The sequence below is a fragment of the Phlebotomus argentipes genome, unplaced genomic scaffold, assembly GCF_947086385.1.
Source record: "Phlebotomus argentipes unplaced genomic scaffold, Phlebotomus argentipes genome assembly scaffold_18, whole genome shotgun sequence".
NCBI lineage: Eukaryota > Metazoa > Arthropoda > Insecta > Diptera > Psychodidae > Phlebotomus > Phlebotomus argentipes.
In genome coordinates, this window is record NW_026776177.1 from 119,992 (window position 1) to 138,110 (window position 18,119).

General features: G+C 36.6%; 1 protein-coding gene across 1 annotated transcript in view; it reads left to right on the forward strand.

The window, feature by feature from the left end:
- LOC132260659 (uncharacterized) overlaps positions 1-18,119 on the forward strand; it is a 92,548-nt gene that overhangs the window by 24,115 nt on the left and 50,314 nt on the right. The window contains exons 3-4 of the mRNA XM_059758933.1: positions 3,103-3,288; positions 10,757-10,966. Coding sequence (XP_059614916.1) covers positions 3,103-3,288; positions 10,757-10,966 — 396 coding nt within the window. The remainder of the gene's footprint in view (positions 1-3,102; positions 3,289-10,756; positions 10,967-18,119) is intronic.

The following is an 18,119-nucleotide window of genomic DNA, read 5'->3' on the forward strand; positions in this document are numbered from 1 at the left end:
ATTATAAAGTAGAAATATGCGGAGCACATTAAAAGAAGACTTTCATTGAATTCAGACTCCTTGCCAGTAAATTTTATTTGAAAAAGACGTTAATTACACGACTATCATGACATTTCAACAGTTTCTTCACATTAAAAGGTCAGAATAGCAATGTTAATTGTATATAAAATGCCTAATTCTTCCCATAACTACCGATCTTTCGGCCTTGAGCAAAAGAATTGATGTACTGAAATGCGAAATATTTACTAAATCTATTCGCGAATCATTACATAACCTAGAAAAGGACTTTTTTCTTGACTTTTTTGCTTGATTTTAAGTAAAAATCGAGGAGAATCCAAAGAATTGTGATAATTTGTCAGTAAAATATGCAGCCAGGTAAGGAATATTGCAAGTTTCTCAACACTTCCACTTCTTCGCACTCCCATTGAGCTGTACACCACTTCTGACTGCACTATCTCCCCCTTGTTTCTGTCTTTTTCTCGAATTTGCGCGCGCGCGCTCGATCTCAAGTCCGAGGAAAAACACCCAGAATTTGAAATGCTTGACCATCGCGAGTGAAGATAGCCCTGTCACAGTCACTCGCGATGGGAAATGGGTCAAACGGCAAAGGTATAAAGTAATTCTTGCCGCCATGGAGCTCCTCTCGGATTAATACATCGATTAGATACTTTGGTGTGGCCCGTTATTCAAAGTGCGACTGCGGAGAAAAGAAAAGCGTTGGGAGATGCGAAGACACGGATATTTGTGTAGATGATTAGAATAAGTAAATTAAGAATGCTCCAAAGACTGCCAAAATGCAGTAGTTGTAGTGCTTTGTGGTCATTGTTGTGCGTGAATCAAATTATAACCGATAATTTCTAATCAATACAGGAAAATCTGCGCTGAGCCTGAGAAAATGATGGCTATTGTGGCGATGGAAGAGCAAATAAGCGTTCTACTTCTGATTGTGTGTAGTGTTGTGTTGTAAATGTAAATAAAGGTGAAAATAATAAATATTTATTATTACTCCTAAACGAATTCATGGGGGGCAAAATTGCATTATTCGTGAGATGCATGTGATTGCTAAGAAATTCCTCCTTCCAACTTCTTATGCACCACTTTTCGCCCTCAAGGCGCAAATTGAGCCATTTTCTCTCTGCACTTCCTTCACCCTTTTCTCATCTCCCGTGCCGGCAGAGTTAACAATTTAATAAAAGAGCTGTTGTCAGGATCTTTGGCTGCATTTCCCTCCACTTGATCTCGTCTGTGCGAATTCTCACGCGATCAGCGCCACGGATCAGCGCCGTTGATCATCCCATAGTCTCTCTCTCTCTCTCTCTCTCTCTCTCACTCTCTCGGTTCCAACAGCCGCAGCACAGTCGAGAGAATCTATTGATAGTGGGCGGGAAGTCAGATATATTGCATTTTTTATTGAAATTTATTTCCATAACCATCACTCCGATCTCTTCGCCCTTCATTCTGGCGCCAGAGGAAAAATCCACGACTGAGAAATCAATGATGACTGTTGCTAACACACATGCTGCATCGATATCAGAGCCACACACATGCGATAAAATTTAATTATATTCAATGCAAGGGATCCACCCGCTTGTAACCCATTTCCCGTAAATCATCCTCCAATTCAATGAATTGATTCCTCGCAGGCGGTCGCGCAACTCCATATTACACATGAAACAGAGTTGAAAGAATATTGTGAGTGAGTTTTGGGAGTTTGGGTTTCAGCGAAAGGGAAATAAATTACAGTGTTTGCGCATTAATTCTCACTCTGAAATGAGAAATATTATTTTTCAGTAAGAATCCATCGAAAACCGCTAGTTTTGGACGTTTTTTCCGATCATAACCTCAAAATGTCTCTAAGAAATCTTCAAAAACTCAATTTGGAAGCTTTTTTCATCAGAAAATCATTTGTCATTAATTGCTAGAGAACTTAAGGAAGCTGATTTAGAGTCAAAATTGTCTGGAACGTTTTCTGAATAAAACCAATTCTCAAATTCATATTCATATTTTTGAGGTTATGTTCGATTTCAACACAATTTGCAGTGTTTCTTGGCATCAAAGATTCAGAATTGCCAATTACTAACTATATTTCCGACTTTATCCTTAGAATTGATCTGTAAAAACATCAAATAATTCACTTAATCGACTTAAAAACGCATTTTTGAACATCTTTTCCGACCATAACCTCAAAATATCACTAAAAAATCTTCAAAAGTTAAGATGTTTTGAGGTTATCATTCGCCAATGAACTCATAAATGCTGATTCAGAGGGAAAATTGTCCAAAAAGCTTTCTAAATTAACATTCTTCAAGTCTAAATGACTATTTTTGAGGTTATGTTCAAAGTTCAATACAATTTGCAGTGTTTCTTGGCATAAAAGGTCCAGAATTGCCAAGGACTAGCAATATCTTTGACTTGAGCACTAGAATTAATGTGCTAGAATGCAAATTATTTGTTAAATCTTTCTGTGATTCGTTACATAACCTAGAAAAGGAATATCAGGATTGTTTCTACGTAACAATCCAGAGGAATCCAAAGAATCGAGATAAGGAGAATTGTAAGTTTTTGAACCCTTTTGAGCACTTGAAAACCCCAGGAATTCTTTCCAAACTCAGTTTCCAACACGATAAACGAAAAGTTACGCATTTGACTGCAGGATTTGATCATCTCAACCTATCTTGATCAACTCTGGCTCAAAGTGTAGGGCTAAGAACTTTCAATTTGGAGGAAAGTACGAGATCGAGGGAAGTGCAAGAGCGCAACGTCTCTAATTTTATGCCGTGGCTACACAATCCATTATATGAAAATGACTTACGGCTACAGAGAGATTTTTGAATCTGATCATATACAATTTTTTCCATGCACTCAAGAACACACAATCTGGGGCTTTTTGGGAAAGCAGAAGCCGCTCTGATTGCTACTTCTGTGTGCCCTTCTTTTCCTCATTACAGCCCAACATCTTTTTTTTTTGCCGATTTCGTGCAACGGCGGATCGTCAAGATGGGGCGAATTGGATTGAGGATGAGGAGGAATTTTGTTGGAAATGACTATTTTTTCCGCGCGATATGAATTTCCTAAGGAAACATTTGTGTTTATCAATCGCAGCGAATGCCGCCCATGCGAACATGGCACTCAAAATCAATTTCACCGCCAATTGAACCCCTCAATAATGAGCACAGTTATAGCTGCGAGGGATCAAATGAACTGACGAGGAGAGAAATCACGTGCTTCCTGGAGTTCGGCTGCTGGATCACGCTGCCATCCATGAGATCCGAGAGCGCAGTTGACACGGTTGATTTACAGTCACGTGGCGGTTGCCGCGGCAATTACTGCCATTAGGCGCCCTAAAATCAACACGAGGAAGTCTCCCAGGAAGGATGCAACAGCTCAATAACTCATATTTATGGACAGCGTGTGTGTGTGCGTGTGTGGCGCGGAAAAGCATACGCAATCCACGGAATATCCCATCCACTTCTTGCCTCTCCAGCACTCATTAAACGTCATTAGTTGTGTGTTGTGGTAAATCTTTCTATTGACATCGCCGGAGCGTTATTAATTTACTGTGCCTTGTTATGCAAAGTGACAGTCTCCCACATTTTATCCACCATTCTATGCACAACACGCTAAGTGCCCCGGTGCATACATCACGTCAGGCGTCACACAAAGTGCCTTGTGCAGATCTCTTCCGACTTCCGATTTGATTTCTGCCCATTTCCCCGTCCACCCAGCCATCTGCGATTGGACACAGTCGCGCGCTGCGCTAATGAGTGGCCCAAACAACTCATTAGACGTGCGATTTTCGCCGAATAAATCAGCCTGTCAATAAATCATCGCGGCAATTCGATGCGGTCTCATCGGTGGGATTTGGCTCTCTGGAAATTCACTGCAGCACAAAAGTCTCCGGTTGATCCAGGTCACGGAATTATGACTATGTGTACCTTTTATTGGTTGCCCGGGCAAATTTGTAAGCGATTTCCGCGATTGTATTTTTCACATGGATAATTTTCCTAAGCGAAGATTTGAGAAGATCAGCTTCAATTCCTCTAGGCAACATGCATTTCGAGAGCTTTATCTCTATGAAATCTTCCGCGGTATTTTGTAATTTTCTCCACGGAGTTAAGTCAATTTCGCGAGAGGCGGACAATTTACCTAAACACTAAATGGTAAATTTAAGGGTTTTTTTTTCTCATGATAGAAAAATGTGTCGGCAAAATGAAATACTTTCAAATTGACGAGTGAAGCGAAAAATGATGAAAAGTCGATTTTTCATAGTTTACTTCTTGTGTATTTGTGAAAAAAAATTATTTATGCAAAAAATACGACTGGAAAAAAATTTTATTATGTCTTTATATAGTTTACGATGTACATTTTTGTTAAGAAAATTGTTCTAAACTATAGAATTTTTTTAAAAATATTCTTAGATTTTAAATAAATAAAATATTTTCATATCTTTTAATTTTTTTCACTTGAAAACTTTAAAGAAAAGTTGATTATTTGGAAGTTGTTTTGATAAAATGTGCTCGAAAACTGTTAAAAATTGACTGTGAAAACAAATATTTCCAGTTTATTTTTAAATTTTGCCATATTTTAGTACAAAATTTTAACAAATTGCAATAAAATCATATGAAAAAATCCAGAAAACAATTATTAGAAGGCATTTTGGGGATTTTTTTGTAAATTTCGAAGCGTTAAATTTTCAATTCGCTTTCTTGAAAACTGGACGATTTTCACTTTCCATAATTTTCGATCCATTCATCAAAATTCAGTCCATTTATTGATAAATAAAGTGATGAAAACATTATGTTAAATGCTTCTTAGAACTGAATTTAATTTCTTGTCCTCTAGATTTTGTGGAAAATTTAAGCTTTAGCCAGTTTATTAGGCATTGTTCGAGTCTTTATGATATAATCAGTCAAGAATCAATTTCATACGGGTAGAAAAGCATACAATCATCGTGACCATTTGTGGTGCATTGACTGTGGCAGACTCGTTAACTGAAATGTATTTAAAGTGCAAATTTGTTGATATAACAAATATCTTCCTGGCCATTCAGTTGAATTCATTAAATTTACATGTGTTTTTTGCACTTCTGCGGTCTTCTGTGTTAAAGACCAATATGGGGACTTTACGTAAAATTGTAATTGTAGCATCTACAAGTATAGCCTGAGCGAACATGAAAAGGAAAACGCTGTGGTTTAGCATTTTGAAGACAAAGTAGAGTCGTGTTGTGTGCCTTCTTTTCCCATGTTGGGCGGCAATTGAAGACTGTGCTTCGCTCACATTTGGTCGTAGGTGAAAATAAGAGTCTCTTTCGCAATATATTATTAATATTGGGCTCGCAATTGGCCGGAAACTACAAAATTTTATGGTGTGCTGGGAAAATTTTTGCAGAATATCCCAACCTGTGGCAATCGATCAATAATAAATCTGCTTATGTTTGCATGTGTTTTATTCGACATGGGAGTCAATGGTGGTCATCCACTATCGATTTTGATAATCACGACTCTCGGTGGACTTTTAATTAAGCCTCGCCAAGGCGGGAAGAGTGAAAGAGAGATAAATGGTCCGATCGAATCTCCCAAAGAGCAAACCAGCGTTGAGAAAAGTCGCGAGAGATTGTCTCTGGGTAGATCACTTAATGATAATGATCAAGGGGCAAATCACAAGGAGATTTTCGAGGAAAATTATTGTTCTCCAGTCAAATAATCAATTATTTGAGTAAAATAATCAAAAAAATGATTATTTTCCCAAATAAAATTGAAAAATAATCAAATGTATAGTTTAAATAATAAAAAAAGATTATTTTCTCAACTGAAATTGAAAAAAAATCTTTATTTTAATAAATAATAAAAAAAAATTATTACCCCGAGTTGAATCACAAAAAAACAAAAGAACCAAATTCAGAATAAAATAGACAAAAAATTAATATTTTCTCAAACAAAAAAATTGAAAAATAATTGGAAAAAATTATTATTTCCCAAAAAAAATTACAAAAAATCAAAATAACCAAATTCTGAATTAAGTGATAAAAAAATGAATATTTTCTCAAAAAATTATTGAAAAATAATCAAATTTAAAGAAAAATTATCCAAAAATGATTATTTTACAAAGTAAAGTTGAGAAAAAAAACAAATTTTGAATAAAATAATCTAAAAAAGAATGTTTTTCAAATGAAAATTGCAAAATAATCAAATATTGAAGAAAATAAACAATTTATAATTAGATATTCAAAAAATAATCAGAATTTTGTATTAAATAATCGGTTTTTAATCAAATATTTTTGGAAATAATCAAAAAATTATCAAAATTTGAATTAAAATCACAAATAATCGAAAAGAAAGATTGAATAATCACAAAGTTAATGGTCTCAACTTGTGACTGACTTTCCCCTTGATAATGATGCAAAAGCGCGATGTTGGTCAACATGCAGTTGAATTATTATTTTTCCCCAACATCACAAACACACACACACAATTTGGGTGGATTCTGATTGAGACCAAGACGACTGCGAATCGCCAAAGAGACTTCGTGCCATGGCAAAATTCAAGTCAGGAAGTTATTGAAAATTCAAAGTCTGCGCGCCACAGAAACGATGACTCCTTCGAATGCCTGAGAAGAGCACGATTATCTTGTTCTAGGCACTTTCACCTCAGAGCACTCGCTCATAGAGCTCGCGTATCCATTGTCGTAAGCGAAGCAGCATAAATTGTATCGAACCCATTTCCCCCGTTCAACCTTTTCAGGTCTTTAGGTTAAGAATTAAAATTATGCACTTCACTTCTTCGCGGGCTGGTCTCGCGTCTTGCGAAATCCAAATGTCTCTCCAAAGAGTTTATACAAAAGATATAATATCGCCTCAACTTCTCATGCATATATATTTGAATTTGGGGATCTTCCCGCCGAAATTCATTTATAATTCCAACTGTAAAGTGCAATTCCCTATCATCAGAGAGAGAGAGAGATATTCTTCCTCGGGGCGCTTTATATTTTGCGTCTTATCTCACACTTGAGTATAAAATTAAGATCAGAATTTATTCAACTGCGATTCCATTCATTTTTATCGCTTCGAGATGCAAGTAAAGTGTGGATGCTCAGGAAAAAAGTCTCAGAGAAACAGAGGCCATTTTGGGTGTATTTTGATGCCCTGGAGGATATCAATAAATTAGCGATTTTAATTTCTCCACGTCTGTAACAATAAATCAAGCAACAATCACAAGTGTGTGAGAATAAATCATGTAAATTAGAGGCTCACAAGAGCGCTCCACTCAACCACTGTGTGAGATTAATCTTAAATATTTGGTTTAATAAATAATTAGAAAATAAGTGGCGAATACGCGGTGTGTATCGACAATTTATTGATACTCTGCACAAAGTGTGGCATGCAGAAAAGGTTCAATTAAACTTATTGAAACAATTTGTAATGATTGTGAGATGGAGAAAAAGTCTCATTGAATAATCAGAGAGAGAGAAATTTCAGCAAGAAAAGTAAATTCCCAAGTACAATTCCTTTCATGTGTTGCCCATGGAGTTTCTCGGAGTCTCCACTTCAATGGGAATAATTGTGTAATCTTGAAATCTCACCACATCTGCAGTTCCTTATTGCAAATTTCCACCAAGATTCAATTGCACATGAAAAACTTCTTCTCTCTCTCTCTTGTGCTCTGGAGAAGAGATGCTAACAATCATGGTGATTTTTACTGTCCAGCGAGACGAGAATACAAAATTTATCGTGTTTTCTTGGAGAAATTGGTGTACATTTGGGCTTTGATCAATTGTTCCACACTCCGCAATGTGATTAGCATCGATTAATAAAGCATTTTCGCCTCAGAAGAGTGGATTGCTCTAGATGTTTCTGTCTCATATCAAAATCACACCTTTTTCACTCGACCAAGGGGGAGATAATGCAGTCAGAAGTGGTGTACAGCTCAGAAGAAGCATTTAAAAAATGGGAGTATTCAAAAGCTTGCAATATTCATTTCCTGAGTGTTTGTTTTATTGAAAAATTTTGTCAATTCTTTGGATTTCCTTTAGTTTTCACGCAGAATCAAAAATAAAAATCTTTTTCTAGGTTATGTTTCGAATCATAGACAGATTTAGTGAATAATTTGCATTCTAGCTCATCAATTCTAGTGCTCAAGTCGTAAATATCGCTACAGATGCCAAAAAACGCTGAAAACTGTATTGAACTCAAACATAACCTCAAAAATAATTATTTAGACTTGAAGAATGTTAATTTAGAAAGCTTTTTGCACAATTTTCACTCTGAATCAGCATTTATGAGTTCATTGACGAATGATAACCTCAAAACATCTTAGTTTTTGAAGATTTTTTAGTGATATTTTGAGGTTATGGTCGGATGAGATGTCCAAAAATGCGTTTTTAAGTCGATTCTTGCAGAAATATCGAATGGAAACTTAAAAGATGAAATATAATTTGCAAATAATTGTGGAAACAGACCACAAATTTCATGTTCTATAAGTGTCAGATAACTTATAGGCACATTATCTCCCCCTTGGCCTCGGCATCTGGACCGCGCCACGCTGTTCTCTATTGTGCATGCGACAAGAATCAAAATGTACTTAGTGGCCGGTTTTTTTTTCGTGGGAGAGAAAGCCAACGGCCATATGTTCACGCGGCCGCGATCGTGTCTCCGCCGCTCGCGACGCTATTCACGCGGTCGCAAACATGGCACGACTGGAAGCTGGGCCCGAACAAGAATCGCAATTAATTCCTAATTAATAAACACAACGCAGAGAACAACGCACAATTGCCATCGGCGTGTCTTCATCACCATATAAACCGTGTTCACATTTAATTACTGAACCGCTATATTAATTTCACATGGAGCCAATGCTATTTTCACGACCAATATAGTGCGCGCTCTCACTCGACATGAGCGCATGATATATGCGCAGTGTGAAGAATCTCTGTGGAAAACCATTAAGTCGAACACTGTGGGCCTTCCAGCGATATTTTGACAAATTTATTGATTGCTTATAATCGAATCTGACACACAACTCCATTTCATATCCAACATTCTTCGACTCGCGGGTGGAAACTTTGGCGCGATGGTGCGCGTTATGAGAAGAAATTCTCCTATCCGATTTTCCCATCGTATCAAATTATACCGGAGCTTTCTTTCAATTACTTACAGGTATCAATATATTCGGCTGTCGCGGGATGTCGAGGTGAAAAAGTTGCGAATTAATCTTATTTAGTGGATTAATTGAAATCAGCCATAAATTAAGTGGAGCGCACAAGGATAAAGCGCAGAAAACATGCAATTTATTAGCGAAATGGCCAGAAAAGAAGCGCCTCTCATCGCGTGTGAAATCACTTTTGCAATTTGGCACATGAATATTGATGTATTTTCAATCGAATTCTCTGTATCGACATAATTTTCAATGTCACTGGCTGCCAATGTGAGAAGAAACACAATAAAGTATGCAAAAATATTCAAAACATCTTTCAGCTGATCACTTCCACCCAGAGACTTTTATAGGCCTCTCAAAGTGACCACCAAGTGGATTAATTTCACCATAGAGATAATCCACCCAGATAGAGCATATCAGAAAACAATTTAAGATAAGAAAAACCGCTTAAATTCCCACCATTTAACATCGTAAAATAATATATTTTGCCTACTTTGCGAAAGCCTATTAAAAGGTTCGAATTTCTTTTCATCAGTAATAACACTTTCATTTGCATTTTCTTTTCTAAAAATGTATTTTAGACATTTTAGGAACTTCCGTATCATCACAGGTTATGAGTCAATAACTCTATTTCTAATGACTGTGACTACCAGTGACGATAATCTCCAATTTGGGACAAACATTGAGACGATCGTGCATCTCATTTGTGGTATTTGCTCTGCGTTTCCTCGCAAGAGTTACTTAATAAGAGATCATTTCTGCAAAAGGGGATTGCTAATAGAGATTTTGAGTGACACAGCATCTTGCGTCTCAGCTGCAGCGTGATTCGTTTCGTCGTTTTGAAGAAAGTTTCATTCAAAAATTCAGACATCTTAGAAAATAATAGGATCACAATGACGAATCCAAGATTTCAGGGAGGTAAATTTCTATCAAATCTTTGTATTACATTCTGAGCGACTAAAGAGAAAAATCTAAACTTGTATAAATACAATAATTGGGAGAAGATTTTGGAAGAAAAATGTATTTTGTGGGTTAAAAATGAGAAATTGCAGTAAACTTTAAGAAGAACTTATTAATACTGAACGATTAAAGGATTCCTTACGGTTTTAGCATTTCTACAGATTCTCGATATTGCGAAAATTAGGAAGTTCTTTCAGTGTTAGAAACATTTTGAACTTAAAACCTAGCGTAAAACCGTAAATATCCGATTGAAGATTAAGTATTTAGGCAAAGTTGTCTATTTATTGAGGTGTTTTCTAGATTTTCAGCTGAGAAATTCGTCTTCCACTCTTTCAAAATGGTGTACAATAGTTTCAGAAATTAAATTTTAAAGATTTTCTTCGCATCTCAAGTCAAGTGACAATGCATCCCCAATATTAGCAACCCCTTGTTTTTGCACGATTTAAACCCATCATAATGATCTCTTCAGCCATCCTTCAGTCATTTCTTAAATACACGAGCGGAAAAAAGACGCATAAAGTATGGCTGAGAAGTTAAATGAAGACAAATTTTCCGTACTTTTACATGCAATTTATCTACATGAAATATATCATGCTGTAATTGCTGGTGATATAATGCACAACTCAAGCGGCGTGGCTTTTTTGCAGGACGGTGGCAGTGTTGCGACGCTGGTGGACAGATATCTGAGTCATCTCTATCCAGGCTACCATGACCATGTGCGTTCGCTGCTCGTACGGCAGGCCCGCGATCTTCTCGTGTGCACCTTCCACGGCAACCTGAGTCGCTTCGAGGCGGAGTTTTTAGCACCAGGAGCCGAGCTCATCGCTGATATCAAGCGCGTGTGCAGTTGCGGATCGGTGAGTTTTCTTTTCAAGCTCTCAACCCCGGATGACACTTGCCATGATCATGACAGAATAGTGTCTGCGATGATAAAATATGCTGATCACCAGCATTTCTCCTCGAGAATGGCCAAGCGGAGGCTCAATTGATTGGCCATTAGCCCGAAATGGCACACAAACTTGATCCCCATTAACAAATTCATAGAGTTTGCAATTAGAGGATGGGAAATACTGTGCGGTATTTAAGTAATTACCAGTCCACTCTTGTGCACCTTGGCAAAATAATGAGACCTCGGCGTTGACATTCGTTAGGCGGCTTTTGGTGTTGTAGAAATGATAGTAAATATACTGGAAGAAATCAATTTTATAGCAAACATTCTACTTTTCCGTGGATATTCTCGCGGTAATTCATCAAATTGACATCATTTTGTGCCCATTTCCACTCTTCAACTCGCAATATTATATGTTATATAGCACTAACGACAGCCTATAGACTGGAAATTGGCCATATTTATCTGTGCGCTTCAACTCCAAATATGCTGAAATTTAATATCATGGCAAAAACTCTCCAATTTCAGTATGTGCGCGGATTAATTCTCTCCGCGGCACTTTCTCTGATGCGCGCGCGCGGGAAAGAATTCAAAAATTATTCGAGAATCTTGGTGTTTGGCGTTTGGAATTGAGCGAAAACAAAAATATATCCGACAATTAAGTTCAATTTTCGCTTTCCTTTTCAACCAAGAATCTCATCGCGAAGATGGCGAGGAAAAAAACCACCCGTGATAGTCATCGTACATGAATTGAATGTTTAGATTTAAATCTCCGAAAACCTGTTCCACAGTTTTGCCCACTATCAATAAGAAAAATCTTTAAACGATAATTAATTTTATAACTTTCTTCTAAGACATTTGGGGTTCCGACGCTTTTTCACACTCTCAAATATTGCCCATAATTTATATGTTGTGTTGTGAGTGAGAATTCAATGAATGCCACTCAGTATGTTTTCTTCAGGGATAATCTTCGCGGTTTTGCACTTGATCAAGTGAGAGAGTGTGAGGTTTTATTTTCACTTATTATTTATATAGTATTTGGATTATATGGGGTTATTGGATATTCGGCCTCTGAAGCTCTCTTCCTTCTCTCCGGCTGCCCGCATTCAGTCTCAACTGATGGGCTCATGAGTCGAGATCAAGGGTTACATCAAGGGATGCTTTGCATCTGAGATGCGACAATTAATCACTTATGTCACTTATTCACGCAAATGAAGCACTGTGAAAATTGTGTGAATGTCGTTATGTCATCATTACGCTGCACTTAAGCGTCTCTCTTAGTCATTACTCGAGACAACACTCAACTTGCCATTGCGCACTTTGTTAATGCTGGAAGACATGCGAAAAAATTGTGGTGCGTCCGTTGCAGAAAGTGTATTGTTTTTACTGCCAAGATAATTTAAAAAATGCCAGTTGAGTTTCTCTCAAGGGGGAGATATTGTGGTTAGAAGTGGAAGTGCTCGAATATTTGCAATATTTGACGTTTAAGAGCTACTCTTGAAGGAAATAAACGCAATACTTTGAGATTTTTTACACTATTTTCTTCATTAAAAATCTCATTGCTTTTCTAGGTTATGTAAACTAACTTAAAGCAAAAATTTAGTTGAGTATTTGCAATCAAATGTTAAACTGTGTCAATTGCCCAAATATTGATCATAACCTCTAAATTTTAATATTGTTCCTGGATACAAAATTAAAATTAAACTTAGCTAAAATGGCAAATTTCAGCCAATTCGGTGGCAATTTGGTGGTAATTTTTAGGTTATGATCAACGGTATGATCTAAAAGAGCGATTAAAAATTTAATCACATCAAAATATCCACTGGAAACACTTTAAGGATTTTTTCTAGAGTCATAAAAGTAAAAATTGGAGTCTTTTTATGACAATTACGACCTGAATTTGAGGTTATGATGCTTGAAGCGGCTGGAAAAATTTATAGAATTGCAAAAGAAGAGAGAAACACGTATTTTAATCACTGCTGAAGTTCTGGAAGTGTCGCTGTGAGTGTGCACAGAAATTGTGGAAATGATGTACACTGTTTAATCGTATTATCTCCCCCTTGGTTTCTCTAGTGGCCTTTTGGGCTGTAATTTCGAAGTCATGCGCTATTTCTCCACATATTTCGATCCCTGAAAAACCATCTGAAATGTCTGAAAACAGACTCTTGACCCTAAAAAGCATCATCTTCGCTCAATGTGAAGTGTTACTCAATACTTTAACTGCACACCTATCTTTCTGTGCGTAGTACGGAAAGACTAATAAAATAGCGAAAAGTGGCAATCAATCACGGTGAGAAAAAGAACCTCATCTTGGCCAAAAGGTGTGTCGCGGTGAGAATGTTTTTTTTCCTCACGCCCAGAAGTCCACATAAATTGTGTGGGCAAGAGAGACAATCTCTCAGTGGACAATTCAAATGCAAAACTTCTGTAATTTCTTATCATGAGTGAACGACGGGAATTCATTTCTTTCTCCCGCCGCGCATTTCCAAACCATAAAGTGCAATCCGATGGATTTTTAACAGCCTTTGTGCGGCATTTGAGCATTTTCTGCCTCTGCAATCGAGTAATTTGCTGTATTTATAACTTTTTCCTGGAAATCACTCGGTCACGATTGTCAACTGGCGCATATGGTGATTTTTCGTGGAATGCCAAGAAGCTCAAAAATTCAATTGGGAGTCTCTCGTGGTGCCTTCACAATTTACAAACACACGAGAGAGAGAGAGATGTTTGTCAAATGGACGCGCGACGATGAGGAAATTTTCCAAAGCCCAGCAAAATGTGCATTGAGATATCTCATGCTCTCTTCAATTAATTATGCACAGCACTGAATGGTGAGAAGCATGAGAAATATGTGTTTGCCCTCCTCATTACTGTCTAATTGATGACAAATTTCACTTACGCTTTTCTGCCTATCATTTATGCCGCGCAGATAAATTTATCATCGAACACTTTGAACTCCACCGGAAATGATATTCCACGTAAATATTGCACAATTTGAACTTTTCTCTCCAAACAACCCATTAATCACAAACAGTCTTCGAATGCAGCGCCTTTTCACCATTTCCACACACACTCGCGATGAGATATCTCTAGCAATTTGACTCCACAACAAGATACACAATCAATCCCAAGGGGCAAATCACAAGGCGATTTTTGAGGAAACTTAATGTTCTCTAATCAAATAATTAATTATTTGAGTAAAATAATCAAAAAATGATTATTTTCCCAAGTAGAATTGAAAAAAACAATTGAAAAATAATCAAATTATGATTTCAATAATAAAAAAAAGATTATTTTCTCAACTAAAATTGAAAAAAAATCTAATTTTGAATACATAATCAAAGAAAAGATTATTTTCCCGAGTAAAATCACAAAAAAACAAAATAACCAAATTCTGAATAAAATAATCAAAAAATGAATATTTTTTCATACAAAAATTGAAAAATTTTTGGAAAAAATTACAAAAAATCAAAATAACCAAATTCTGAATTGAAAAAAAAAACAAATCCCAAGTAAAATTACATCAAAATCTCAATATTGAAATTCTGAAATAAATTATGAATAAAAATAAATTATTTTCAATCAATTAATCATAATATTTCGAATATTTACAATTATTCAAGTATATTCAAAATTTGATAAAATATTCCGGAAAATAATAAAAAATAATCAGAATTTGTATGAAATACAGAATTTTAAATCAAAAATTGAGAAAAAAATCAAAAAATATTCAAAAAATAATCAATTTTAAATCAAATATTTAGAAAATTATCAGAATTTTCTACGAAATAATCAAAATTTGAGTAATAATCACAAATAATCGAAAAAAAAAGATTGAATAATCACAAAGTTAATGGTCTCAACTTGCGAGTGATTTTCCCCTTGATCAATCCTTTGAGTGCAATTTGCAAAATCAATTTGATTTTCTCAACATCTCTCAAAGCACGCGCATTCCAACGAAGAAGAAAAAAACGTCTTGTTGGCCAGAAAAATCTGAAGGAGCAAAAACGCAAACATTTTCTCACGAAATCGCATAAACATCCCAAAGTCTGCGGGCTTTGATGTTCGTCACGGTGTTGGAGAAAAAAAAAATCAAAACATTGGAAAAATCAGGTTAATTCCCTCTTTGAGTAAATTCCACAAATAACCCATCATCTTCTCTTTCGCCTTTTGTGTAATTGTGACAAATATACTTTTACCGCGCGCGACATTAACATAAATCTTGCTATATGTAGATTGAATTGTGGTGTGAAGAGCGCGCGCTGGCAAAGAAATGCCCGAAAGTGATGATTCTGATCGGTGAAAGCTTCTTGAAATTCCATTCGGCTCTTGTGTTATATTGCAGGTGAATTACGGTCTTCAGCCCAGAAGGTAATCCACCTCTCGCGAGATCTCTCAATGAGACACCAAAACATCGTCAGATTATACTCAATTCATTTCATCGTAAAAAATTTTTTCGTATAAAGTTTAAGAGAAATAAATATGTCAATAATTAAGCATGCTTAAGTGCACTGGTTTCTCACATTCGCGATGATGCGCAATTTTCCTCTCTTCCTTCGCAGCATCTCTTCGGCTCAATAAGTAATTACTCTGTTGTAAAACCCACCCAATGAACCACTTTCCACACTGAAAAGTGCGCATGCAACGTGTTATCGGGGAAGAAATCTCAAGCACCACCTCGAAAAAGATATTCCTCAACTCTTTTGTATTTATGAAGGCATCTTGAGACAGACTCGAGAGCGATTCAGCAATATTTATGTTTATTTTTAAATATTGCCATTGAATTTGCATACACACTTCGAGCCATAAGATAAATGGTCCCTTAACATTTTAATCTCTACTCGATTTATATGTCAATTGATATGATTGGGGAAATACGCTTTACACACACGCCGTGTGAGACGTTTCTTGTTGAAGAAATTGAAGAGTTAAGCTAATATACTAAATGCGAACATTTCACACAAAGAGCACCGTTGCATTAAATTAATTCGTAAGGGCTAAAGAAGACACTTTCGCGACTCCGCCCACTTGCAAGCCCCGCCCAATTTGTTAATGCAATTTTGGCGCACAACTCCTGAAAGCCCAGAAGAACGTGATCCGCTCAAGTTGACTCTATACAGCTTCTCAAGTCCACAAACGCTTGTCTAGTGGCTGGAAGATTGTGAATGAAGCTCTCTTTCTCCACGCGAAACTGTGTGATGCATTGTGTTGCAAATGATTTATAGGATTGAAACTTTCCTTCGCCAGCAATAAGTTTATCAGTCGGCGTGCAGTATCCCATATATTTTGACTGAGGCGATCGATCAGACAATCAATCACTATCGTTTTCTCGATCATTACATCGAGTATGGGCTCGATGAGATGAGTTTGGCAAGGAGATGGCATTAATTATTGGGTACAGGAGAAAAGTGAATCACTGTCGATTTCATCTCGCTCGGATGATCAGACAATTTTTCAGCCACATATTCTCTCAAGACCATTTGTGTGACGAATAAGCGCGGGAAAATCATGTGAAAATTGAGTTGTTGCCATGAAAGCAGGAAGTGACATTTGAACTGGGCAATATTTTATTAGGTAATAATCGTATTTTCTCCCATTTGCAATGTCGGAGGGAAGTCTCGATCTCATGGCAGACGCAATTTCTCGATCATGATCCCCTCGGAGAGTCACTTGGCGGCTGTGTTCGCCCATTTTAAATATACAAATATGGATTTGACTTTATGGTCTATTAGAGATGATTTTAATGTTTCATTCATTACACGATGACCCCTTCGTGATCTCGCCGTGGCTCACAATCTCTCAGCTGAGAAATCATTTATTTCGTCATCGAAAGTGAACACAATGAAGTACATGTATACAAATTTGCGTGAATATACACAATTAATACGACTTATCTGCGATCGGGATACTAAATGGTCTCTGTACACTTCCAAGGCGCGCGCTTTTGCATGCGGCATTCGCGATCTCGGCGCTGGACGAGCATTCAGTCGCGTGTGATAAAATTGGTGGACGGCTGATTGGGCTGAAGTGGAAAATGCAAGAATAATTTGACAACGGCAATTGAGTGGCATCCGACCATTTAATATGCCTGAGAAATTTGTTTCATATTTATGTGTTGCAATTCAAATGTATTGGCCGTTGACATTTTTCCTTCTGCAAAATTACCAACTACAATTTATTCATTTCCCCATTTTGCATGGCGATGACAAAGAGACTTTCTAATAACTGAAATATATCTGCTTGTTTTCTATAGGCTTTGCTGTCCCTTGCTGTCTCCTCCGTTGTAATTCGTGTTGATAAAATTATTAATTCCTCTCGAGAGACATTTGGTTGACTCAAGGGGGAGATAATACAGTCAGAAGTGGTGTACAGCTCAGCAAAAGTACTTCAAAAACTTACAATCTTCCTTTCCTGACTGCTTTTTTACTGTATTAATTATTTAGATTTTTTTTGGATTGCTTTTGATTTTTACGGAGAAATAATCAAATTAATCCTTTTCTAGGTTATGTAACGAATCAAGGAAAGATTTAGTCAATAATTCGCATTCTAGAACATCAATTTTTATGTTCATCGACATAATTCTGCATTTTTACGCAATAAATATTCATATTCTGCACTGTTGATGCAAATAAACAGTGAAAATTGCAAAAGAATCGAACATAACCTAAAAAAAAATAATGTAAATTTGGAAAATGTTTATTTAAATAACTTTCTGGATGTTTTGGAGTCTGAATTACCAAATTTTAGTTTATTGGTCAAACATAACAGATGATTTCGTAGTTTAGAAAGCTTCTAAACCGTGATTTTAAAGATTTCTTAGAGATATTTTTAGGTTATGGTCGGAAACGATGTACAAGAAATCCTTTTTCACTGGTTTCTGGCAAAAATATCTGACGGAAACCTGAAAAAGTGACAATAATTTGTGAATAAGCGTGGATACAGTCTAGGAATTTCAATTGGTGTACAGATTCAAGGCACATTATCTTCTCCTTGGATTGAGTCACACTCGACACTCGACGCAGTGACACCCATCTTTTTCTGTCCCTGCGCGGATCATTAATAATGGCCTTTTAGAAATAACACGCATTGCTATCATTTTCTTTTTGGGAAGCCATTGAGGC